This window comes from Oryzias latipes (assembly GCF_053564925.1).
Source record: "Oryzias latipes strain Hd-rR chromosome 1 unlocalized genomic scaffold, Olatipes_Hd-rR_3.1 chr1_Y_2".
NCBI lineage: Eukaryota > Metazoa > Chordata > Actinopteri > Beloniformes > Adrianichthyidae > Oryzias > Oryzias latipes.
The window spans coordinates 441,580-469,017 of NW_027616336.1; the positions used below are offsets into that span (position 1 = coordinate 441,580).

The 27,438-nt window shown below is 44.6% G+C and overlaps 1 protein-coding gene across 1 annotated transcript; it reads left to right on the forward strand.

The window, feature by feature from the left end:
- Positions 1-59: 59 nt before the first annotated feature.
- On the forward strand, positions 60-26,429 carry gnav1 (guanine nucleotide binding protein (G protein) alpha v1). The gene is made up of 9 exons (XM_004066164.5): positions 60-364; positions 438-529; positions 9,631-9,723; positions 10,093-10,253; positions 11,739-11,867; positions 18,459-18,588; positions 20,835-20,906; positions 24,837-24,924; positions 26,146-26,429. The coding sequence occupies exons 1-9, from the start codon at positions 229-231 to the stop codon at positions 26,334-26,336; spliced, it is 1,092 nt and encodes a 363-aa protein (XP_004066212.3). The 5' UTR covers positions 60-228; the 3' UTR covers positions 26,337-26,429.
- The last annotated feature ends 1,009 nt before the right edge of the window (positions 26,430-27,438 follow it).

Below are 27,438 nucleotides of genomic sequence, written 5' to 3' on the forward strand. Positions count from 1 at the left end.
CAGGTAAAGCTGTAAACAAACAAACGTCACTTCCTGGGAAGAGGCTGGGCTGTCCGTTCCATGTGGGCAGCGGCAGGGGGAGGGCCCTCTGTTTTAGGAGGTGGGGTACGGGTCCTCCTCTGGAGAGTCCCGCCAAGACCGCAAAAGGCGCTCAGTCTGATGGACCGGCTGGTCCTAAAGTTCTGCAGCGGGTTCTGGTTCTGAAGTCCGCAGCAGGTCGGACAGGACATGATGGGGATGGGGCTGTGCCTGGGAATCGAACTTCCAGAGGACAGGGAGGCGAGGATCCGCAGCGCCGGGATAGACCGGGAGCTGCTGGAGCGCGCCAAGAGGGACATGAAGGAGGTTCGAGTCCTGCTGCTGGGTGAGAGCAGACTGCGGTTCGATTCGGACCCGCACTCGGACCCGGGCATTAACCGACTGGTGTCGACCCGCAGGAGCGGCGGAGAGCGGGAAGAGCACTTTGGTCAAACAGATGAAGATTATCCACAGCGGCGGATTCAGCGGGCACGAGCTCCTCAGCTTCAAGGTGAGAAACGGGGGCGCGCGCGCGCGCGTGTATTTTCAAAAGGTGGACTTCAGCAGAAGATCTCGGTTAAAACTAGTTAATTCCTAAATTGTAAAAACTTTTTCTTCTAAACTTCTGGTTTAAACTGAAGGATGGTTGACAGAGTTTGGAGTCTTCCATGTTCCTTATTTTCCTTTCAATGTAAACAAAGTCTTTTGGAATATAAAGAAAAAACGAAAAAAGGTTTTTACCTTGAGGAAAATTCTATTCAATTTTATTTATATAGCCCAAAATCACAACAACAGTTGTCTCAATGGCCTTCGTACCAGTAATTGTAAAGTAAACATTAAATCATAAGGATCGTGAATAAATATATTCAATAGGAAAATTCTAAAATGAACTAACTAAACAGACTAAACTAAACTAAACCCTGCCCTTAGACCCTCCTTCTTGGTAAGGAAAAACTCCTAAAACAACGGATTCTGGAAAAATCATAGTGATCAAGAGTAGAGGAGAGTAGAAGTAGAAGTAGATGAGAATAGAGGATAGAACCCCAGTGCACCATAGTTTCCCCAGCTTTTAACTATTAGCAGCCTACCAAAAACAAATAGTTATTGTTATTAAGTTTAATTTAACCACGTTAACAGCAAGGTAATATTCTATGAATACTAGCTAGTCTGACAATAAGCCAGTCCAAAGAGGAATGTTTTAATTCTAACTTTGAATAGAGAAACTGTGTCGGCCTCTCTTACATGAGCTGGGAGCATATTCCATAGAACAGCGGCTTGGTGGCTAAACGCTCTACCTCCAACCGTACTTTTATTAATTCTAGGAACCACAAGCAGTCCTGCATTTTGTGAGCAAAGTGTTCTGTTTGGGTGGTAAGGCAGTAAGATGTCTTTAATATAGGATGGGGTCATACGTTTGCAAGGCCTTATAGGTTAACAGGAGGATTTTGAACTTGATTCTTGATTCAACTGAGCCAGTGAAGTGAAACTAACACAGGAGTGATGTGATCTCTTCTGCTAGTTCCTGCTAACAATCTAGCTTTTTCATTCTGAAACAAGCTGGAGACTTCTTAAATGGTAAATGGCGTATACCTATATAGCGCTTGCTACCTTCTTACGAAGGCCCAAAGCGCTTTACAGTCACAGTCCCATTCACCCATGCACACACACATTCACACACTGGTGTGAATGTCCGCTGCCGAACACTGGCGCCAACCTCCCACCAGAGGCAAGGTGGGGTTCAGTGTCTTGCCCTGCAATCTTACGATCATGGGTCGACCGCCCTACCGCTGCACCACTGCCGCCCCTAAGAAACTCTTAGGACACGCTGCTCACAAAGAGTAACAGTAATCCAGTCTAACAAATACATGGAGGAGCTTTTCAGCATCACTTTTAGAGAATTTATCTCTGATCTTACCTATGTTCCGCAGGTGGAAAAAATGCAGTTTTAAAAGCCTGTAATACAGTATGTGAGCCTCAAAAGAGAAATCTTGGTTAAATAAAACCCCAAGGTTTCTAACTGTGGAATTGGGGGCTATACTTATGCCATCCAGGGAGACTATCTGAGCAGACAGAGCATCTCTGAGGTTTTTAGGACCTAGTATAATGACCTCAGTTTTTTCTGAGTTCAGTAGAAGGTAATTAATTGTCATCCAGGTCTTGATGTCTCTGATGCAGGCATTCAGTTTCTCTATATGGTCATTCTGGTCAGGTTTAATGGATAAATACAACTGCATCTCATCTGCATAACAGAGAAAATTAATGCAGTGTTTCCTAATTATGTTTCCTAGGGGCAGCATGTAAAGCATAGATAGGATTAATAATTATGAATAAAACTGCTTTTTGAGTCTTCCTGTTTGGGTGATTTATAGACAATATTATGCTTTAAAAGGAGTTATAAACATGTTTGACTTTAGTGCTGACAAGTAAGCTAGGTTGTTGGCCGTGGTGCAGCAGTAGGGCGTTCGACCCATGATCGTAAAATTGCAGGTTTGATTCCCGCCTTGCATGCCCATAAGTCGATGTGACCTTGGGCAAGACACTGAACCCCACCTTCCCTTTGGTGGTAGGTTGACGCCAGTGTTCGGCAGTGGAGCCGCCACCAGTGTGTGACTGGGTGAATGTGTGTCTGACTGTAAAGCACTTTGGGCCTTGTAGGTAGAACAGCATTATATAAGTATAGGCCATTTACCATATTACTGCTAAAACGCCTCCTTTCCCTGGATTTCTGATAGTTATTATAGCGGGGGGGGGGGGGGGGGTTGCTTCATTCAGTCTAACATAGTCATCCTGTTGGAGCCATGTTTCTGTTAAGGCTAGTTTGTTATCATTAATTAACTCATTAATTAAGAGGGTTTTGGAGGAAATGGATCTGTTTAATAAATAAATTTGATTCCATTCATCACATTTTCTTTTACTTCATGCTAGAAATAGACATAACAGTGTTGTACAATATGTGAGCATCACTTTGCTGTTAGACCCATATCATGACACCATCACCACAGGGTCAGATTTTTGCGGTGTTCTGAAGGAACACAGCTGTTTTTTGTAGTGTGATCTTCATGAATATGTGAGTGTTCTACTCACAGATGAAGGCAGGACTCACGGGAGCATAATAAACCCTTCGTACCACAAATCAAAACTTTGCTGATCAGTTTGTTTAGTTTGTGTTTCTTTTTTCTGGTGTGAAGAATGATGAAGAGTTGTTCTTCATCATCGCTTCAGTTCTGTTTGGACAAAAGTTCATTTAGTTTGTGCCTCCACATGTATACATTTGCTCTCAGGCCAGTACTGCAGCAGAGTTTTTTTGTACACATGTGCAGGCACCTGTTCGCATGCATGTTTGTGCATGCGCACACATGCATGTGCATGAAGTTCCCAACTGTTTCCTCTGTCACATTTAAACGCTTTATTGCATTTATATTAGACCCACTCCAATAAAAATAGTGTTTTTAAAGTTTTTCTTGGGACATTTGTCTCATGATTGAGGATATATATAGAATGCAATAGTGGTGAATCAGTAGCTGATATTAAAATGCTGCCGAACACGGGCGCCAACCTTCCACCAGAGGCAAGGTGGGTGCCAGTGTCTTGCCCAAGGACATTTCAGCACAGGGGCTGGCAGGGTGGGAATCGAACCTGCAGTCTTCCAATCAGAGTTCAACCGCCCTACCGCTGCACCACGACCGCCCTAATGTTAGGCTGGGGTTGTGAGGCAGGGCTCCAGACTGCGAGCAATTGGTCGCATTTTGCGACCAAAATTTGAGAGTGTGCGACTGAATTTTACATCCAGTCGCACATGTGCGACCAGTAAATTTGCTTCCCCCACCCTTCGTATTTTTTATACATCAAACGTGGAAGGGGCACATCAATGATCAATGAAATAATCAATGAGACGCAAGCCACACGGACGCAGGCAGACACACACACTCGCGCACATACTCATGAAACGCGAGCACGTACACTCTCGCGTGATACCTGTCTGTGAGGCGGCCACTGCGTGTGAGAAGAATAGGGAAAGCCACTGTGAGTTGTTAAAATGCGTTGAGGGGGCGGGGCCTAGAGATAATCGAGTGCGCGTAAACATCTGTGGGAAGGAAACTGAGACAAATATCACAACCTGATATCTGCGTCTGAGCTATGGGTAAGCGAACTATTGATTCGTTCTTCCGACCTGCGGCTAGTGTACCAGTGCCAGAGTGTACAGCAGGGGTCTCAAACTCGCGGCCGCAGGCTATTTGCGGCCCCCAAGATGATATTTTGCGGTCCCCGCCTTAATATGAAGGTTTAATGTTACTGCAGCCCGCCAGTTTGTATGAATGACACTTTTTCATCGTCGTGCACGGAGCTGACCAACCAATCACAGTGGGGTAAATGACTCTTGGGGGCGGGACAATGACAGGGTTTGAAAGCAGGAAACCTGACAGCCCCCTCCCTCCCCGGGCCACATTAAGAAGTTCCTTACTTTCCTTTTGAACGTATTTATTCGCTCGTAATTTTCTACATACATGCAGTCCGTGCTGAACTTTTCTCTGGGCCGCACAGAACCGGAGGAAGGTTAAGGTTTTGGTTACGGCGGCACATCAAACGGGTTACGGCAGCACACCGCTCCCGTCCCGCGGGAGTCGGGTCAGCTGAGGAGAATAAATGTCCCACACCTACATGCGTGACAGCTAACAGGGCTTGAACTTTAAACACGTGCGGGCAAAAACAACATTAGTTTTAGACACACTGAAAACACTTGGGGAAAATGCAACGATAGACGTGTTTGAGATGAACCAGCACCTCGCCTGGATCGTTGGGGACACCAGGCGGGGGGGCTGAGAGATGAAAGCGAATCTGCAGCAAGACTGAAGGACAACAGTTGGAGTTGTCCTTAACATTCAATTTAGTTTTAATATTATTCTCCCCCTTAGTATGATCTGTGTTATTATATATTTTATGATTATTTTAATGTTTTGTGATGTATGTAGCCTTTTTTAATGAATTGGTATTTTAAATTATTTTAATTAATCACTCCACTACAAAAACCATCAGGACACATGTCCCATAATGCATTGTTTTGTAGTCTCTAGTTTCCAGCTGTGTCCGGGTAGGTTTGCCCCTTGCTCCCATCCCTTTCTCGCGATATTTTTGTGATGATTGACAGTTGATGTTGGAGCAAAAACAAAAATATATGTCTCACACCAGGTGATCTGTGCAGCGTTGAGTTCACCTGGGTGATCTCAAACACGCTTGTTGTGCATCTTGGCTGCACCTATTTGGTGTCACAAAGATAAATTTCCATCAGTTTTCTTTACTTATTTGTACTGTCATGACAGCGATGGTGCTGTCAGTTTACCTTCTTGTTGCATCTTCAAAAGTGCAGAATAAAATGTGACACTGAATGAGAAACAGCACATTGTAATTTCTGCATCTATTATTAAAGTATTTATTAGTAATACAGTGGAAATTAGTAGATTTGGTTAGAATATTGATTTACGGTATGCGCCCCTAAATTTTCTGGTTGCGCCCCTAAATTTTTCAGTTAGGGGCCACTGTGCTCCTAGTGAAAAAAGTTAGTCTGGAGCCCTGTGTTTGTTTTGGTCTCTATCAATCAGGAGAAACTCGAGAGCTGACCGCAGCGCTCTGCTCCGCATGAGTGAAGATCCAACATGGGTTGGGTTAGCAAACAATCCTCAACCTCCAAAGCGTCAAACTAGTCAAATGATTAACTCCCAAACAAAAGGTCTACTAAGATCAGGAAAAAGTGAGAAACATTTTGCCTTAAACATCTGAAGAAATAGATTTGGGGCTGGTGGTTTAGTGAAAGCCGTGTCCTCATTTGGGAGAACAGACATGGCAGGTCAGTAAAAGCAGACACTTCCAACAGACCAGAGCGTGACAAATGAACTGAATAGGAGAGGATGAGGAAGGAAGACTGTCCTAAAAGTGTGCACTCCCCATTTATCTGTCAAACTATGTGCACACTTTGGGTCAAACACTGCAAGCATGTCAGCAAAGAAGAAATGAAAATATCAAAAAGGAAAAAAGTGGAGGAACCGGCGTTAAAGCAATATCAAGTGAACGGTCATAGTCACACCTTAAACCCTTTGCTTGCTGCCACCTGCCTCATCTCTGAGGATTGTGGGTACTTTCAGTGGAGGTTTAGTGAGTCTGGCACAGAGAACTATTGTTCTGGTCCAGCTCTCTAAGCTAAGAGATCAGCTGTCCTGTGTCAGAGCATTTCCTAACAAGAACGTGTCTATTATCAACAGAAACAGCGGCTGCTGAGCCCAAACTGGACGTTTTTGCAGGCGTGCATGTTGTAGGCGGGAGTTTTACACTGCAGTAAGCCTCCACTTATTTCCCCTGACCCTTTTACACTCTCTCTTGCTAGCTTACAGCCCCTCACAGGGCTCCAGACTAACTTTTTTCACTAGGAGCACAGTGGCCCCTAACTGAAAAATTTAGGGGCGCAACCAGAAAATTTAGGGGCGCACACCGTAAATCAATATTCTAACCAAATCTACTAATTTCCACTGTATTACTAATAAATACTTTAATAATAGATGCAGAAATTACAATGTGCTGTTTCAAATTCAGTGTCACATTTTATTCTGCACTTTTGAAGATGCAACAAGAAGGTAAACTGACATCACTATCGCTGTCATGACAGTACAAATAAGTAAAGAAAACTGATGGAAATCTATCTTTGTGACACCAAATAGGTGCAGCCAAGATGCACAACAAGCGTGTTTGAGATCACCCAGGTGAACTCAACGCTGCACAGATCACCTGGTGTGAGACATATATTTTTGTTTTTGCTCCAACATCAACTGTCAATCATCACAAAAATATCGCGAGAAAGGGATGGGAGCAAGGGGCAAACCTACCCGGACACAGCTGGAAACTAGAGACTACAAAACAATGCATTATGGGACATGTGTCCTGATGGTTTTTGTAGTGGAGTGATTAATTAAAATAATTTAAAATACCAATTCATTAAAAAAGGCTACATACATCACAAAACATTAAAATAATCATAAAATATATAATAACACAGATCATACTAAGGGGGAGAATAATATTAAAACTAAATTGAATGTTAAGGACAACTCCAACTGTTGTCCTTCAGTCTTGCTGCAGATTCGCTTTCATCTCTCAGCCCCCCCCGCCTGGTGTCCCCAACGATCCAGGCGAGGTGCTGGTTCATCTCAAACACGTCTATCGTTGCATTTTCCCCAAGTGTTTTCAGTGTGTCTAAAACTAATGTTGTTTTTGCCCGCACGTGTTTAAAGTTCAAGCCCTGTTAGCTGTCACGCATGTAGGTGTGGGACATTTATTCTCCTCAGCTGACCCGACTCCCGCGGGACGGGAGCGGTGTGCTGCCGTAACCCGTTTGATGTGCCGCCGTAACCGTAACCGTAACCAAAACCTAAACCTTCCTCCGGTTCTGTGCGGCCCAGAGAAAAGTTCAGCACGGACTGCATGTATGTAGAAAATTACGAGCGAATAAATACGTTCAAAAGGAAAGTAAGGAACTTCTTAATGTGGCCCGGGGAGGGAGGGGGCTGTCAGGTTTCCTGCTTTCAAACCCTGTCATTGTCCCGCCCCCAAGAGTCATTTACCCCACTGTGATTGGTTGGTCAGCTCCGTGCACGACGATGAAAAAGTGTCATTCATACAAACTGGCGGGCTGCAGTAACATTAAACCTTCATATTAAGGCGGGGACCGCAAAATATCATCTTGGGGGCCGCAAATAGCCTGCGGCCGCGAGTTTGAGACCCCTGCTGTACACTCTGGCACTGGTACACTAGCTGCAGGTCGGAAGAACGAATCAATAGTTCGCTTACCCATAGCTCAGACGCAGATATCAGGTTGTGATATTTGTCTCAGTTTCCTTCCCACAGATTTTTACGCGCGCTCGATTATCTCTAGGCCCCGCCCCCTCAACGCATTTTAGCCACTCACAGTGGCTTTCCCTATTCTTCTCACACGCAGTGGCCGCCTCACAGACAGGTATCACGCGAGAGTGTACGTGCTCGCGTTTCATGAGTATGTGCGCGAGTGTGTGTGTCTGCCTGCGTCCGTGTGGCTTGCGTCTCATTGATTATTTCATTGATCATTGATGTGCCCCTTCCACGTTTGATGTATAAAAAATACGAAGGGTGGGGGAAGCAAATTTACTGGTCGCACATGTGCGACTGGATGTAAAATTCAGTCGCACACTCTCAAATTTTGGTCGCAAAATGCGACCAATTGCTCGCAGTCTGGAGCCCTGCAACAACAACATGAAGGAAAACAAAAGACCTGTTGGATCCAACCTGTCGATTTCACAGATTTTTAGAAGCATCCACCCAACATCCAGCTTCTGTTCAGTATTTGAAGCAGAAACTATTGAATCTTGCACTTCCTCCGAGCCCCATTAGAGACTGGTGTCAAAAAGAAGCCATTTTATTTTGACTCCTGCGTTAAAAGTTCAATTTTACACCAAAAATAAACACACCTACAGCCCGGCTTCCAGTATTTTTATGTCTTACAATTTTTTTTTCTTTTCTTATTCATTTACAGCTGTTGGTAATTAAAGAAAAAGCTGCCAGTTTGACTCAGATTTGTACATTTTTGCACATGTTTTAGTTTGTTTAGTGGGGGGGGTGTATTCAAGTCAACTTAGTCCCACAAGTTTGGCATATTTCAAGAGCGTCTAGCAAATTCCGCTCCATGTGCCGTCCCCCTTCATGCGTCATGTTCACAGGATTGAAAAAAACTTCTGAGTTTAGTTCTTTTTTGATAAACTGTAAAGTTAAACCTGGCCTTCAGCTGTCTCCATCCCCTACTTTGGGCGGCCGTGGTGCAGTGGTAGGGCGGTCAACCTTTGATCGGAAGAGTGTCCTTGGGCAAGACACTGAACCCCACCTTGCCTTGACTGTTAAGCCATTTACCATTTACTCTGTCCATCAGTCACACTCGCCCCCTTTGTGTCCTCTTGACCTCCGCTCTGGTCTTCCTCTTCTCTTTCTTGTCCCTGTAACTCCCCCTTTACTGATCTTGTCCATCTTCATGAACTTCTGTTTTTTGTGTGTGGCCTAAAGCCGTCCGTCCTTTGACAAACACAAAGCAGGAAATTTTCTTAGGCTGTGTCTGATTTCCCACCCTAACCCCTAACTACCAAAAAACTATATAGTGCGGCACTATGTAGTTTTAAAAGCAATTCAGACACCATGCTCATTACTTTTTTTTTTTTAAATGGTGAATGTGACGTCATCGATTTCACGATTTTAAAATCTAATTGATGTGAGCGTTTTGCGATGATTATGTTTGAGTCCACTTCATTTTGAAGTTAAAAGTGTTGATGGTTTATTAAAAAATAACATTTAAATATATTTTTTTGGCAAAAAATTGTTCTGACGCAATGCATTGTGGTCTACATTCGCAAATACAGTGAACACTGAAGCACACTGGTTTTTCACATAGACTTCTGGGAAATTTTCAGGGCACTCAATTTTGTAATTGTAGATTCGGACAGCACTACAAATTGGCAAACGCACTATTTAGTGCACTTTATAGTGAGGACAGAAGGAATTCGGACACAACGATAGACTTTTTTTTCTCTTGAACTTTGACCTTTGCAGCCAGCGGTTCTGGATAACCTCCTGACTTCCATGAAGTTTGTCCTCCATGGGATGGGTCTCCTCCACATCAACCTGGCTAACAGCAGGAACAAGGTAGACGTTCACGCCGTTTTCCCTTCTCTGTTCCTTTGCACTGTAACCCCCACCCGTATCCACCCCCCACCCCAAGCTTCTGTTTCACCTATATCTCCACCAGAGGGCAGCATCTTATCACTGAATCTGATTCTTATGACTTGAAAATCAGCAGGAGTTGGTGTGTGTCAGTTTGGGGTGTAATTGATTACATTTGATTAGACTTTGTTGGTGAAGTTACCACCTCTTTCCGTCTCCAACAATTCATCTGTGCAGCCTTACATTCGTCAATCTATCCACCCATTACTTTCTGCATCCTCGCATCTGTCCATCCCTTTGAGGCCTTCTTCTCCCCCGATCTTCATCTTTCTCCGTGTCTTCCTCCCGCAGGTCCACGCCCGTTGTGTGCTGGCGTGTGGGCGGTGTTTTGATGAAGAGCAGGTGCTGCGTCCGTTTGTGGGCCACGCCCTGTCCTGTCTGTGGGCGGATCAGGGGGTGCGAGCGGCGGCGGCTCAGGGATGCGAGTACGAGCTGAACGACTCTGCGCTGTAGTGAGTACTCTGCAAATGCCCGGCGCTGAGGGGAACAGGTCTCATTAGCTGCAGCAGATGCTCGGCTGATGAAGCAGCTTGGTGCCACTTTAACCTCTTAGCCTTTAAGCCTAAATTTAAACAGAAGTCCGACTTGTTTGAACTCAGCAAGGCTGAAGAAAATGGGAGATTAGATGCAGAAATGATGCTTTAAAGCTGATGGGGCGGAAGGCGGAGCAGAGAACCAGCGGGAGGCCGTCCACATCCCTTCCCTCGTTGTGAAGTTATCTCCAATGTCAGGCCCCCTGGTTTCCACTGAGATCCACAATTTATCAGCATCACCCTCTGCGCTCCATAGACACCCCCCACCCCCCTGTGAGGTCACATCCACACTTGTTGTTTGTGGTGATACCTGATTGTTCTTATCTGTACTTCCAAGCTTCAAGCAAAGCATTGTGGGAAGAATTCCGACCCAAAAGTCCTCAGACTTGATCTCAAACCAGATCACTTATCTTGTAATGAGATGCATTTTTCCCTGTCTGAGATCAACCTGGACTCAGCTTTGTTTGAGAGAATAGCGCATCAGAGTTCGACATCGAGGAGAACGCACACAACGACCTTTGATTGTGTCACAGTCACACCAGTTAGTGTCACATGCATTAAAATGAAACCGTTTTCTGGACTGCAACATGGTACTTCTCTCAGAACGTCCTCCATGAACTGATCACTCATGTTGGAAATTAAGCTAGTTGTGTGTGTGTTTTCGTTTTTGATTTTTTTATGTGCCTGTGTGTATTCGAGTGTGTATGGGTGTGTGTGTACATTTGTATTAGTTTTTGTGTGTGTTTTTGGTGTATCTTTATGTAATTGTGTGTTTTTGTTGTATAATTATGTAAAAAACGGGTATGTTTGTCTGTATATCTATGTTTGTATTTGTGTTCTGTATGTGTGTGTGTATTCTTGTACGTCCATGTATTTGTGTTTTTGTGTATTCGTGATATGTGTGTGCTTTTTTGTATACTTGTGTGTGTTTTTGTGTCTCTGTTTGTATTTGTGTTTTGTTTACTGACATGACATAAGCAGAGTATTCTTGTTTTTTCTTCATTTGATATCATCACGCGTGTTTTCTTCATTTTAGAGAAAATCTCCAATAATCTCTAAAGAATCTTCCTATTTCTCTCTGTTTTTAGTAAAAAGTGTTTTTTTGTTGTTGTCGTCAGGTTGCAATGTTTCCTAAAAACTAAAAGTAATGTCTGTGCAGAGACTCATTTAGCAGTTTATCAGTTTCCAAAAGCTTTGCCTGTGACTGAATGACTGCTGCAGCGCCCCCGGGGACTCTGCCTTATCACAGTGCACCGTAACCCCCCCCACACACACACACTGAGAAGGTTGCTGCAAACCAGCGACTAATTTTAATGTCTCTTTTGATCTCCAGTGTGACTACAGGTTGTTTGAATGATTTCCTTTCCCTGTGAAGTCTTTAACCTTCCCTCCTTTGTGTACCAGTTTCTTTGAGAACTTGAGTCGCATCACGTCTCCAGACTACGTGCCCACAGAGGCAGACGTCCTGAGAGTGCGGCTGAGGACCACTGGGGTGATCGAGACCCAGTTCAAAGTCAACCATCTCATCTTCAGGTACATCTTCATCCTGCAGCCTTGATGTGATTTATAGTTGGTGCTTAAGCCATCGCTCTGTTAGGGGGCCATCACAGAATTGGATGTTACTGTCGAGAGACATGACTCTTACATGAGTGTGACTTCTGTAAAGCAAGTTGGACGAGCAGTGGATAGATCCCGTTGTCACAATGGGGAACATGCCATGTTCCCAACAGACGATGATCTGCCGGGCCTTTACTTGAAGCCCAACTCGAGCTGTAAAACTGAGACCCAACAACTTTGGACTGGGTGGTAGGAGCATGGACTTTTGAAGAGAACTGGACAGAGCGAGTGTGATGTCACCCATGGAAAATGGCCTTATTCTGCCTCTAACGATATTAAGTCATTCAGTCGCCATTTTAATATGAATACCGCCATGTTGGAGCCAGGTATCCTCAGTAAGCAGCAATTGGTACAAGTTGTTCTGAGTCAACGTTTCTAGGGCAACCCCTCTCAGCAGTCAGGAGTGAGCTTGTTGGAAGTCTACACTCCTACCACTTGAAAGGGGTCTTGGGAGAATCTGTCAGTCAAATGTTCAACAAGGTTGACACCGGGCACTTCCTAGTTTTTTTGAGCCATCTGATTGGTTAGTTAACTTGACCACTGGACAGACTGTGTTAGCGGCAGAGAAGACGGCTTTGAGTTGGTTGTGAACTTCTGATGAGTTTCCACAGCTTCTCAGGACTACATAGCAGCATGTCCGCCTTCTGCGGTCCTCCTCCTGACGCACCGCGGACAAGCTTTTTTCTTTGGACCGCCAGCTGCCTTCGCATAGCGGAGCGCGAAGCTCCCGATGATCGCTGAAGGCGGAAATGCTGCTGCGATCTGAGAAACCATCATATGAATTTGTGTTTCCAGTGGTGTCCAGAACAAAATAAAGACTGATGTAATTCCCACATATTTACAAATTTATCTGCAGCTTCGCGCAGCAAGCAGGTGAAGCAATTGGCCACGCCCTTCCTCTGTATTTACCAACCAGCAGCTACTTTGAAAAGAAGACAGAGAAGGCACTGATCATTTTTTAAAAATGTTTTTCAAATTTTAGGTGGAGCGGGCCGTCACAATTGGGGAGGCAGTCACGGCATTTGGGGGGGTCACCCCCCTCTTGCCCATGCCTATATCTGGCCGGGATAGGAAGCATACACACCTCCTTATACTGGTTTTGTGGTTGTGTTGGAGGCCAACTAGATTATCCCTCTGAATTTGGATCGCATTGAACTCACGAAACTGGACTTCTGAACATTTAAAGGGATATGGACACTAGAATCGTCTTTTCCATAAACTTTTCACTGATATCTTGTTAGTTTACATTGTAAATATATCTTCACTTTATGCATCTCAATTCATTGTCATTTTTCAATGAGCACAAGACTTCCTCTATAGTTCTGGCCCTGGCCTGCTTTATGTTACCCATACTGTGTTACTCACTGCTCTCCACCGCTGTGCCCAAGTCCAGCTTCCACCTCGTCCTGTGCTCTTCATCACGTTCTTATCTCTGACTGCAGCCGAAAAGTGAGAGTTTGATGGACAGTTTGATTTAATATATCAATACTTCTACTGGTCATTAGCTCACTGCACACACATGCACACACATGCAAGCCCTGCTGATAAGAGCAAGATGCTCGGTATTATCAGTAGACGTCAGACTCCTGCATTGATCTGTGATCGATGATGCGAGGCCTCAATCATCATCATCAAACCTCATCTTGGAATGACTGAACTCTCCCTGAAGCACGATTGGGTGGGTTTGACCTTTGAACTCTTCCAAAATATAATAATCATGAAAATATTCTAGATTCTTCTTGAGATACTTTTTAGGAATAGAAAAGTATTTCATGTCCAGATATTACAAAGTAACCAGTGAATATACCAAGATAAAAAATAAATGAAAAAGAATAACCATCTCATTAGAAACCAGGCAGATACTTGAAATAACACTCCAACCCCTCAGTTCACCTCAAAGAAACAAACAGAAAAACAAGTTCAATGAAGGAGACTCTCCTTGGCGGATTCAGCCCGGCTCTCAATGCCGATCTCCTTCAGAAGATATGAGGGAACAGAACAAATAAAGGTGAAGGCAAATTTAATACACTAAGGCATCTGTTAGCAAGAAGCACGCCATCTCAACAAAAAATAAGAACTGAGAATGCAACAAACATCTAGACATCGCTCTTTTACCAACAACTTTATTCAGGAGCCAACGTCAGAAACAAGCATCAATAAAAGGAAAGATGAATAAAGTTAGCAAAGCTATACAGCTAGCAGTCCCCAAACTGCATTATAAACGTCAACACCAGTCCTACTCACCTGACACCCCATTGAGTATTCTTTCTGTTTCCAAAAGAATTCACTACAGCCAGCAGAAAATTAATATCCGAATTTAATATCAAGCTCCCCAAGCGGAGCAAACTGACTAAAACCTGACAGACAACAGGGGGGAAGCAAAGTGACCACATCAGAGCTTAGCTGGTGTCTCTAACTTGTCCTTAGGTGTGCATGAGTCTGTGGCTCTGCCACAGACTGTCGACCTGTGGTGTGGTGTACCCCACTTTCTCCCAGCAATAGCTGGGTGGGGTCCCATTCATCTAGTTCTAACGATGGATGAACATGTGGACGGAGGGAAAAGGACCACACAAACGATTACACAGTAAGGTCCTGTGGACTTCACTAAAATGCCGATAAATGGGGTCCATGAACGAAGAGAAGCTGAAGACAATGTTGTCATGAGTGACGCTACAGGGGTGTGGCTTTGTGCAGACGTTTCAATGTAAGTTTAAGTGCGGTAAGGTGAGTATGAAGATGATACCTCAAAGATCTAGTAGTGTAGACCTCCTAAAGGTGAGATGATGAAGGAGGTTCAGGCAGTACTCAGAAACAGAGATGTCTGACAGGTGCAGCTAGGAAGGGGGGGGGCTCTGGTTTAATCCAGTGCAAAACATCTACCGCTGATTCATTTTCACATTTATTCTGTTTTTGCACAGTAACGTGGGTCCTTTTCATCAGATTAGTCATAATAAGTGAGGAACCTGCTTCTCATTCTGACACCGGCTTCAGAGAGCAGCTTCTCACAGATGAGTGTTTGCGGCCTGCACTTTCTGAAGGTTGTGTGTCGCTGTTATTGCGTGTTATTGTGCATATCTGTCAAACTCTTGTGGTAAATCAGATTATTGCTTCTTCACTTAGTTGTCCCTCCGTTCCAGCCCGTCCTTCATTATCCTCGCTTCTCCCGTCTGCAGGACCATAAAGTTCCTTCTCTCTGTTTAGCATATAAACACAAAATCCACATCAAATAAACGCGTCGGTGTGCTGACATCCTCATGGCGTCCTGCGTCTCAGACTTGTGACGCGTCTGTCACCATTCGCTACGTTTGATTCTCCTCAGGGAGAAGTTTGAAGGTTCATCGGCTGTCCCGCTTAGATAAAGGCCGCTTGCGCCCCCCCAATCCCAGTTTTTCCATTTTGTTCCTTTATCCTGTCAAACTTAGATGACATCACCTTGAAGAGATGGAGGATGTGTTTCTGAGCTGGGGGGCGTGTGGGGGGGGGGTCTCAGGTGTTGCCACTGAATGGATCGCTCAACCCCCCCTCCCCCCTCATCTTCTGCTCTTTTGAAGAAATAGATGATAGCATCCAGAAAACTGACATGCGTCACTCTGAGCGCATGCTCAGAAGATCCGGCCCCCCTGGGCTTGATGAGGGGCTTAACATAAATTAATGTCATTAAATGGGTGGGTGTCAGGAGGAGGCAGATGGATCTGGAAGTTTGTTGAAGAACAAATGTTTGCTGGCAGTAATGAGCTGCTTCAGCAGTGACTGCAGCATCATGGAGCTGGCCCGCTTCCACCGGTCGTGCTCCTCACTCGTGGGCGCTCGTGTCGTTCTTGGTCTTTGCTGACGGGAAACTTTGGCTTCGCTCTTTAGTCTGTCCGCCTTTCATGTGAGCCGAAGGAAAACTCCACATTCAGCTCCGATATGAAGACGGACGGGTTCACAGAAACACATCTGGAATCCTGGAAAATTTTGAGTGTGTCTTCTTAATTTGATAAATGAAAACTAAAAATCCCTCAAATCACACAAGTCAAGATTTATTCCCAACAGAGCAGAGATGAACAGAACAATTTACTCTTTTCTCCATTAACCCTTGTGCTATCTGAGATGACCCCACACTTACATTGACGTGTTCTCCCTACCATGACAAAGGTGGATAAAGGTGGAAAGATTTCATGTAATCCATGGACACCAGTGAAGATCCCAAATTATTTAAGAAAAAAGGTTCAGAGCACTGTCTAGTGGGTCCAGATGACCCAACTCCCAATGTTAAAGTGCCTAGGATAGCACAAGGGTTACACAAGCTTGTTACAAATGTGAAGCTACTGCAGGACCCAGTAGTAACAGTAGGGCAGAGTGGTCACCATGGTGGGGTTGAGGACAGCTCTGAATACTGGATCTGTTTGACATACGTGCTGAAAGTTCAGTTTTCCTTTGGATGTTTCATCTGGAGGTGTTCACAGCTTTGTGGAACTTCGGAGGGTCTGAAGCAGACGTGTCCTGGTAACGGCTTCAGTCTCACTTCTGAAGATGCCAATCCTGGAGGATTGTCTTGTTAGCGTGAATGTCTTATTTGCTGTCGGCTGAAGAGTTTCAGCTGATCAGTTTTGATAAACCCTGGACCCCCACCTTCCATCCTGATGTTTGATAAAGCTGCTGCCTAACAGACCTCCCCTGTTTTCATTTCCTCCTCTGCCTTTTCCCTCCCGTCCTCTCAACAGAGGAGCTCATGGATGGTCGGGGGTGGTGGTGGGGGGTGTCATATGTGTCCCGCTGTGTTTGGGATCCATCTTCCTGGAGGACGTTGACCTTTCTGGGTTGAAATTGAAAAGGCGGACTCCAGTTCAGTGGGCTGGTAGAGGTGGTGTGTTTTGGAAACGCCTGACCTTACATGAAGCTCATCCAATCTTCTGCTGGTGATTCAAGTGTGCAGGAAACTCTGCTGCAAAGGACACGTCCGTCACAATCAGGTTCTTCAGGTGCGCACGCCGTCCGGACCAACAGCAGCTCTGATTCCTGTGATGAAGAGGCCGCGTGTTTCTGCGCTGTTGGGAGCATCTGAATGTCTGCCAGTTTTCTGATGAAGTGTTAGTGCTTGAGGTCACTGACAGCTGAGCTCCCTCTCACAGTGAGCACCCCACCACCACCACCACCACGTCTGCAGCTCAACCTCAGCGGCTCTGTTTGCTCTTGCAGAATTTAGACTATTTATCTGCACAAATGCAGCTCTTCTCCAACAGAGGGTGTAACAATTAATCGATGAACCGAATTTGATCCCTACAATCCAACCAGATCGATCTGTTTGAGGCAAGTTGGTAATCGAATCAACCTAAACCATTATAACATCCTCTGAAAGGGAAATAAAACAATTATAACCAATAATAGAAAATACCTTTTGGGTTTTATTACAATGTAAAAAAACGATAATGTGCATCAGAGCGGACTACACACACGTGATGCAGCAAAAGATGATCAAGCCATGATTCCAGTCCACTTTGTGAAAAGTAGAATGTTCTAATAAGAGCAAGAAATACAAGGAACCTGGAAAGCTTCACCTGCACTGTTCAGTACCCAGGTATTTATCTCTGAGTCACACTGGTTGAATCGATTTCAAGTCAGTGAATCGGATCCAATCGGATCGTTCCAAATGAACCAATATCGACTATGAATGTGTCGGCAACCACAAATTATGATAGGACTCAAATCATTTTTATAAGTGAATTGTTCCACCCACTTCTACAAACCATTATTCAAACTTCAATTTGTTTGATAGATTTTATTTAGCTCCCAATCAAACAGAGTCGTGAACCCCAGAGAGCTTGATCAGGAAGGAGCTGATGAGACCTTCAGGTTTGAAGGTGAATGTGAACAACTGAGGAACCTTCCCATCAAATCTGAACCAACAAAAACACGTTACAATATAAAGGTGTTAAAAAGTCTGCTAACTAAACAAGTTAATTCATAAAATAAAACTTTAAAATATCAAAGGAGATGAACAGAAACGGATTTTAAATTTCAAATAAAATATTTTATTTAACCTCTTCATGCCTGAAAGTATTTCCAATTATAGTAAAAAATATTCTTTTTTTTTCATTCAAGGTGATGCTAAAGGAAGTGGAATCCTCGATTTAACGCGATATAACAACATACGGCATGAAGGGGTTAAAGTGGTGTCAGAGCTGCAAACATCACACCCATTTTCCAAAAAACATCTCTGCTGCCTCTGTAATCTGATTACTTTTCAAGGAAAAGTCACATCCTCTTCCTGCCTCAGCATTGCCCGACTGCCCTCCCTCTCACAAACGTGCCATATTTTCCCTGACCCCCCATCAGTGTTGTCCATCTGCTGTGTGTGTGTGTGTGTGTGTGGGGGGGGGTCACAGCAGAGTAAGGGGAACTTCTGCCTGAACCTTCTAGCGCAGAGATGATTTGCAGAATAGCAGCTGAAGGAGAAACTTGAATCATGTCTTTCTTTTCATCAGTCTTCCTCTGCCCCCCACCCCCCACCCCTCATGTTTTCAGGATGTACGATGTGGGGGGGCAGAGAACCGAGCGCCGGAAGTGGATGGGCTGTTTCGAGGACGTCAGAGTGGTGCTGTTTGTGGTGTCTCTTAGTGGATATGACATGACGCTGCTGGAAGACCCCCACACGGTAGGAGAACTCCCAGAATCCCTTGGGCTCCTGCTGATGCTGGGCCCCTTTCAGCTTAGTGCCGGAGCAGTGATCAGTTTAGATGTCAGGAGACCTGCCATCAGAGCAGCTGCCAAAGCCTTTTGGATCAGATGAGCGTCTTGACTGCAGGTGAAGGAGTGCAGTGTCTGCATGCAGCAGCCGCAGGCGTCAGTGGATGCAGACACATCTGCAGCAGATGAGGGGAACACTCCCGGGAACACGCCTGGTTTTCATGTGTGTTGTGGAATCACCTGAAGGTCCAACAGACGTCTGATGTTTCAAATTACAGCAACCAACCAAGGGTTGGAACATAAATAAATAAAGAAATGTTTATTTCCAACAGAAGACAGATTTCACACATTTGTAACCCTTGTACTTTAACATTGGGAGTGGGGTCATCTAGATCACAGCTGGACTGAGGAATCAAAAACAAAGAAGAAACTTTCACCTGGTGCCTGGTCTGTGACATGATCAACCCCAAAGTGAAAGGATTTCAGAGGAACTTGAAGAATCTCTGAGCGTCAGGAGTAAAGAAGACCTTTGAAAGATGATCCTCATCCTTCAGCCTGCATTACTCATGGATATGACCATGGCCTTGGCTGCCGGACAAGCTGGCCCAATCTGAGTCCAGATGTTTCTCCTACAGAGAACACCAGGAACTTCGTAAAGGAAGAAGATGTCAAAGACGACGACAAGCCTAGATCAGACGGGAAAGGAACCAAATCAACACCAAACCTCCAGAGACTCAGAACTTCCCTGTCCAGACATCTTTAGACAGAGAAGAAGGACCTTTGTAACCATGGCAACCATGGTGACCATGCTCCTGTCCAACTGTTCTCGGACCAGCAGCCGCTTTGCCTTTAAAATGAGCTGACTTATTGGATACAAGAGTCAGAGGTTCTGTTGTTCTCTGCTCTGTTAGGAATAAAACATTTTGTTCTCCCTCTGACTTCAGAATTAGGACTGAGAGGCAGCTTGTGCTCCTCACAGATTCAACTCCAGGCAGGCCAATAAACTTGTCGGATGATCTCAGCTTTGGAGCAACCACAGTAACTTCAGCAGCAGGTCCAGGGCCGTAGAGTCCGACCTATTTCACTTTCGCTGCGTCAAATCCCAGGCTCCATTTGTACAAGTTATTAAAACAAACAAAAGACTAAAACAATTAAAATGTTCAGGCCTGATCCGTACAAACAACCATTAAGAACATGCTTTTACTGTAGTATTGCTGTGGACAGAAATCTGGCCTCATAGTTGAGATGTACCTATAATGAAAATTACAGGCCTCACTCATCTTTTTAACACGTTTTTTTTTTTGCACGATTGATGGCTGACTAAAAACTTTTTTGCCCAACTGTATATGTAACGAGGGAACATAAAGATATTCAGAACAAACCCATTTTTTCCCTTCCAATTACTTTTCTTTTCTTTTTCCAAAAACAGAAACAGGTTCAGGTGAGAAAGACGGACAGATTTTAATAATCTATCAACAGTGCAGGAATATTCCATTTTGTGACGTTTCTGTTGTTCACCTCAAAGAATCTGAAAAAGGAGAAGAGAACCAAGCAGCTGAGAAGTTTAAGGGTTTGCAGAATGGACGTTAGGATGGAACAAATGCTGGATTTTCCCTGTTTTTGCTGCAATAAAAATTTTACAACAGTGTGTTTAAAGTAAATTTAAGTGCAGAGAACGAGTGAAGAAAATAGGAAACGAGAAAAATGACAGATGGAGACTTTCTGATCATGATTCAGTGAACTAAATGGAAGCTTTTGGGGGCTGGGGCTGCCATAATATACGTTTGCTGTAAAGACTGAGGGAAGATGATGGCTGACAGTGCATTTGGAGCTGAAACAGTGAAAAAGATCAAAGCATCAAGAAAACAGGTTTCAGGCTGCTGTGTATGTGACAAATTCCCTTTCAGCAGCTGCAAATGGACAGAAGAACAAAAACTGTGCTGGTAAATGCAGTGTGGTTGGAAATGTGAGGCCACTCAAAGGAAAAAGTTAGTCCAGAGTTCCGATCAAGGGTTCTCCTCAAATCAGGGTAGAGTTTTATCTGTATAGCTAAAGATGATTCAGGAAACGGAGATATCTGCTGAGACCTGGATTTGAATTAAGATGACAATTCAGACATAAATTCACGCAGGAGCTGGTTTCCACTGGAGAACTTCACCCTCAGATGATGAACCGTTCAGCAGCTGATTCCTGCTCTCTGTCTTCTCCCTGCAGAATCGTCTTCAGGAGAGCATGAATCTCTTTTCCTCCATCTGCAATAGCCTGTTCTTCTGCAGCACATCAATGGTGAGGAGCTCTTCAGCATCGCCCAGACACCTGCTGCTGGCGGTCAACGCTTCCCCTGATTTCACTCGACATGTTTTAATCGTGCTTCTATGGAGGAGTTTGTTTGCCGGGTGTTGGTCTTCTGCTCCCTCATTTGTCCCATTTGGTGTGCACAAACGCTGTTTTCTCTATCCGTGTAGCTGCTTTCCTGTTAGAGAAACAGCTAAAGTTCTTGCTCTTCTAGCTCAAAGTCTGATCTTCAGGGCCCTCCTGCCCTGCCTGCACATGTGGACTGGTGTTGGTCCATTTCTGCTAATCAAAGAAAACCTCTCTAAGTGCACAGAAGGAGGTTGAAACCCAAACTGACGGAACGCCAGACTTTGGTTTGGATTTGATTCGTGACAGAATCATGGAAACAAAATATGAAGATTCCTCTCATTTCATATTTTGTGAAGCAACCTGTGAGTGGCTCAGAAGATTTCTGCAGCTATCAGAGAGACTTCTGCTCTTCTCCTGACAAACAAACGTCTCCACTCCAATGGAGCTGCATCACTGTATGAATGCATTTAACCCTTGTGCTATCCTAGGCACTTTAACGTTGGGAGTTGGGTCATCTAGACCCACTAGACAGTGCTCTGAACCTTTTTTCTTCAATGATTTGTGATCTTCACTGGTGTCCATGGATTACATGAAATCTTTCCACCTTTATCCACCTTTGTCATGGTAGGGAGAACACGTCAATGTAAGGGTGGGGTCATCTAAGATAGAACAAGGGTTACGGTTGCATGAAATGCACCGTTCTAGACAGTTCTGATGAGAAACTACAGCATCTTGGTCATGTGGGTGCAGTTTCTATGGGGTCTGTATTCCCCGGAAAAAAAGTACAGGTCAGTTTTAGTTTGTGGCCCCTTTGGAGAAAATAGGAGCATCCAAATGCAAGAGAACAGAGGAGGAATAATTAATTCAAACACAAAAATGACCAAACAGTAGAAATCTCAGGGGAGAAAAGCTTGTTTGCAGAAAGTGGGTGTGATTTAAAGTCACTCCTATCTGACAATAGAGGAGGTGAAAACGACTGTTTCATGAGGTTTTTCGCTAAAACCTCCACTTCAGTGAAATGTTAGACTTTCAGTCTTTATCTTGTGTTAGATCAGCTATAAACATTAGTTATGCTTGTGTGAATGACGGAGTGCCTCTGAGCAGGGCTCTGACCATCAACCCATCAGCCACAGCAATGAAACCACTGACAAGTGAAATGAATAACATTGATTCTCTGCTTCCTGTTGAAGCTGTTAGGAGCTAATGAGGATGGGACGGTCAGGTCTTGATTTAATGATCTAAAATAAGGAAAGGAAAACATCTGAGACACAAAATGTGGACCTGCCTTGTTCTGACCAGGTCTAATGGATGGATAAAAGCTGAACCTGTGCACAACAGGACACAGAGATGAGGACTTGGACCTGAGACTGACTTGAGTCATCATCACTGGGAGAGACTTGAGCTTTAGGACTTGTGAATAATGTTTGGGTTTACGGTCAGATCTAACGTCCCTGTTGTCTTTTTGGGGCACACAAACACCAAACAGTTGTTTTTGTGGGTATTAGAAAAACCCACAATCCATCATTTGTGACTATAAAACACGTGTGTTATAGCAACTGAACTCAAGACTTGACCTGGAATTTGACTTAAGTTTGCAAAAGGGGACTCAGAATCAGAAAAGGCTCCCCTTTGCCCCATGAACCTGAGCTCTGAGGCAGTGTGTGTAACCCTTGTGCTATCCTAGGCACTTTACCATTGGGAGTTGGGTCATCTAGACCCACTAGACAGTGCTCTGAACCTTTTTTCTTCAATGATTTGTGATCTTCACTGGTGTCCATGGATTACATGAAATCTTTCCACCTTTATCCACCTTTGTCATGGTAGGGAGAACACGTCAATGGAAGGGTGGGGTCATCTAAGATAGCACAAGGGTTGAATGATTCCAAACTTTTATGTTTTAAAACAACTACACACCAAGACAACAGAACCAATGCCATTAGTATACAATCAAATATTGGAAAATCCAAAGCAGATTTGTTGTTTCTGTCTTCCGTTAAGACCAGAGATGCCGTTTGGATCCAGGTTTGATCCCTCGTGCACTTTCACTGAACCCCACCCTCTTAACATTTTTGACCAATCAAGTGGTAGCGGCTGCATTGAAGACAGTTTGGTGATGGTGGTGTCCATAAACCTGTGAGAACTGTTTCATACTGAAACAAAACTGACTTTAGTTCCATCTTGCCAACATCTTGCGTCTCGTTGAGTTTAAACCAACAGCAGAAATGCAACTCAGCCGCAATAGCGGGAATGTAACTCGGCTGCAGAAGTCCAACAGACTTGCAAAAGTGCAGCAGACCGTAGACATGCAGTCCAACAGCAGAAATGCAGCCTGACTGCAGAAATGCAACTGAGCTGACTGAGAAAAGAAAAAAAAAGAAAGATGTAGAGGCCGATCAGACTCACAAATCTTTAAATCTCCAGCAGTTAATCATTCATATTTCTGTGGCTTCTGTTTAAATCCTGAGCTTGACGTATCCAGCCAGGAGCAGACCGTGTCTTTTGGTAACTTAAGAGTCAAAAAGGTCAAAGAAACTTGGAGGATCTGGTTTTCATGCATGTAGCTTTTAAGGATAAACTCTTTTCTGGTCATTCCCGGAGTGACCTGGAGCTGCCTGGTCAATGCTGTTTCCACACTAATCTCACGGTTCGAGTCTTCTGTCGCTCTACATTAAACAGAGTCGTGTAATCAGGTTGGGCTGGGCATTTCCCCCTCTCCCAGTTTTTCCGTTCCTGTTTCCGGTAAATGATGGCATTAAAACAGTCGTGTAATGAGCTTCTGTAAGTGGGTTGCTTCTGCGTGCTGATGGACATGCGCTCGGCGCTGAACTCTGCCGTGTTCCTGCAGACCCTGAACATTGCTCTTATTCAATCTGCTGAAGCTGTGAAGGCCGAAATCCCCGATCACACCAGTCACCTGACTTTGCTGTCACACACACTGACTGCAGAAAGTTTCAGTTTGTTTTAAAATCAGGAAAAACTTCAAGCTTCATTAAAGCGAAATGAGTAATTGAAAGCCAGTGAGTGGCGTGTTTACGTGGCCGGGTGTGTGCGGACCTGCGTGTTCACATGGATAACAGGCTCATTAAACAAATGTGTTTCATGATAGCTTTTTTTTATGTGGGAGGGAGATTTGTAACCTCCACCTCAATTAACTCTCAGCTGAGGCTGGCCAGTGATAATTACACACCGAGGTGCTGCTCTGCATCCGCCTCATAACCCGTTATTATCCGTGTGCGTTTGGTCTGCGATCAGAGAAGGGAGCGACTGATGTCTTTAATTAGTCAGTTCAAACTGCAAAAACACACAGGTCTGAGGGAGCACATCCAGATGGACGCGCTCCATGGCTGCAGACTGACCATCATCCTCTATTATATAGATGAACCCTTGTGCTATCCTAGGCACTTTCACATTGGGAGTGGGGTCATCTGGACCCGACATGACAATGCCCTGAACCTTTTTTCTTCAATGATTTGTGATCTTCACTGGTGTCCATGGATTACATGAAATCCTCTTCACATTTATCCACCTTTGTCATGGTAGGGAGAACACGTCAATGGTCATCTTGACCCCATAGGATAGCACAAGGGTTAAGGCAGTCGAGATTGTTATTATTTGCTTTAATATGTACATTTCTGAGGAAAGAATCTACCAGATTGTTGGTAGTAAACAGATGAGCCAAACAACCATCCTGCCCTCTGCTGTAACCACCAGAACTCGACAGAGTACAGCTTCTGATGTCCTGTCAGGGATTAATAGAGATTTTTGAATGAACTAAATGAGCCTGTTTGCCATCTTCCTGCCCGCCTCAGAGCCTCTCAGCTCCCTGCTGATGCTTCCATGTTTGTGTTACAGGTTTTATTCATGAACAAGATCGACCTTTTTCAGGACAAGATTTTACACTCGGGACGGCATCTGCGCTTCTATTGGCCACAGTTTAAAGGTAAGATAAGGATTCAAGTCATCATAGATCCCCCACCCCACCACCCACCCCTTCATAAATGTGAAGGAAACTAAATGTTGCAGTTCCCTAAATGTCCACTGGGAGATGGATTCAGAAAGAATAGCTTTCTCATTTGTTCCCCATGGTAAAGAGTCCAACTGTAAAGAAAAATGTTTAGTATTTAAATAAAGCTTTTTTTCTGCATAATCGGGGGAGAGGGTTGTTTGGCAGTTGGACCTGTAAGGGGACAGATCTGTAAAAATTGTCTTTTTAGTGTTTTTTTTAACATGTTTTTGTGGCATTTTTCTAATGATGGAAACTAAGGAAATTCAGCTCATTGTATGTATATCTTTAGTCAAATATGGTGTTTGAAAAATATTTTTTTGTGATGTCGAAAATACACTAGTTACAGTGGGGGACGGGGTTACTTCACGCCAACAGAGGGAATTTCGGATCAACTCCTGCTGTTCTGCAGAAACTATGTCCTAGGTCTTTTTTTAATTTTGTCCAAAAAGGACATAATCATAATTAAAAGACCGCTGATAACCTTTGAAAATACATCAGAGTATGACTCCACTCCTGGCAAACGCTTTTTAGAAAAGGAGATTGGTGACAAAGTACAAACATGCTTGACTTAGACAAAGAGCTTGACTTCATGCTGGAGGGGCCCCTGCTGTGGCTGCAGTTCCACACATTCTTCTAAGAGGGTTTTTTTATATTCTTTCAATGATTTGGTGATGATGGCTTTGTTTTTACTTTAAAATACAACTTTTTTTTATTTATTTTTTTGTGGTCCTCTTGTAAAAACTCTTCAATTCAGCTGGGGTGGTGGTGGGGGGGTACTTTAGTTTGGGTCCTTGAGATCTGCCCCCTGGGAATGCCTTGAGAGCCACATTTTCAGCATTTAGGTAACATTGCATTGTCCCGTTGTCCGTCTATATCAGAATGGAAACGTGTGGATTTTACAGATGAAGAAAAGATGAATGCAGCTTCAGAACTGTAAGGTTCTGTTCTGTGGGTCTGCTGGTTCTGACGGATGATCCAGCTGTCTGTCTGTGGCAGAGGCTTTGTGTTTCCGTCAGAACTGTGTTGTGGGTTAGAACTTCATCTAAAAATAAATAAAGATGGGAGGTTCATGACAGACCCTGCAGGGTTTGAGTCTGACCAACATGACGAGGACTCCTAAAACCTGATGCACGCCCCCACCTCACCTTCTTCCAGGTGCAGACCGGGATGTGGATTCTGCCGCTCGCTTCATCACTGCCAGATTTCTCTCTCTCAACAAAACCCCCAGCAGGCTCATCTACCACCACTTTACAACGGCAACGGATACTTCCAGCATCCAGGTGGTTTTTCAGGTGGTCATGGACACGATCATCAAGGAGAACCTGCAGGCCATGTCCCTGCTGTAGCCTTCAGAGGAAATCAGAGTTCAGGTGCTTTGGGGATAGAAGCTGCTGTTTGTGGTCTTTGAACAATAAAACTTGTGTTTTGGAAGCAGGAAACCTCTTTTTGACGTTTGTATAGTTTTTTTTTTTTTTTTTTTTTTTTTTTTTTTTTTAACTTGTCCTGTCCAACAGCTAGGCAAACAGATGAGAGCTGAGGGCCTCTTGTGTTGGACATATTTTATTCTAACAAGAGGGGTTATTCATCTTCAGACAAACCAAAGGTATGTCTGAATAAACCCCTTTTGTAATTGAGGCCAAACTTTATTAATTTCAATCATGTTTGAAAATCTTTGGTGTTGGACCGGACGGAAAAGGAAAGAGGGGAACAAGAGAGAGGGACGTTAGAGAGAGGGGGGGGTAGGAGGGTGATAATAGGAGGGGAAGGGGGGTAAGACCATGAAGCAGCATAGAGCAGACAGGTTTACTGGTTGTTTATCGTTACGGTACGGTTCAAATGTAGTACAAAAAGGGCGGGGCCTGTTCACACACACTCAAATATTATCAACACCCCTGCTAGCCGCAGAAATGTCCACATGTCAACATGCACACAAAACAGATAGTGTTCACGAACGCATACCTATGCCTTTAAACCAACTAGTGTGAAATCTTTCATTCATTCAATCATGCAAACTATTAGTGCAAAGGTGAGCTAACACCTGTGCTCAGGTGAGTGTTTATGTTCTTCTAAAATGGATGGTGGAATGTGAAAAGAAGGAGGAGGAGCGCCCAGCCACCCCCACACCCATACCCCCGCCGCAGCAGCAGCGGCAGCCGGAATCCCCCCACCGCCACACGGGAACTGGCAGGGAACAACCGCCGCCCGGGCGACCAAGACCGCCACCCAGGCCAGGGCCAGCAGGACCGCCGCGAGGCCCCCAGAGCCAGAGAGCAGGGAGGCGCAGAGGGAAAGAGAGCGCCGCCCCAGCCCAGCCAGGAAAGCAGCCCCCCGCCGCGCCGGAAGAGCCCAACGCAGGGCCCCACCGGAGAGGGACGCCCACAGCCCCAGACGAGCACCCCACCACCACCCAGGAGTTCCGGGCATCCCCCCGCCCCGACCCCAGGTACG

What these genes read in the sequence shown, in the direction of transcription:
- gnav1 (XM_004066164.5), top strand. Translation starts at nt 229, where the DNA reads ATGATGGGGATGGGGCTGTGCCTGGGAATCGAACTTCCAGAGGACAGG. An exon ending in TGGCTAACAGCAGGAACAAG is followed by an intron (nt 9,724 to 10,092) that starts GTAGACGTTCAC and finishes TTCCTCCCGCAG; the next exon opens with GTCCACGCCCGTTGTGTGCT. An exon ending in TGCTGGAAGACCCCCACACG is followed by an intron (nt 18,589 to 20,834) that starts GTAGGAGAACTC and finishes TTCTCCCTGCAG; the next exon opens with AATCGTCTTCAGGAGAGCAT.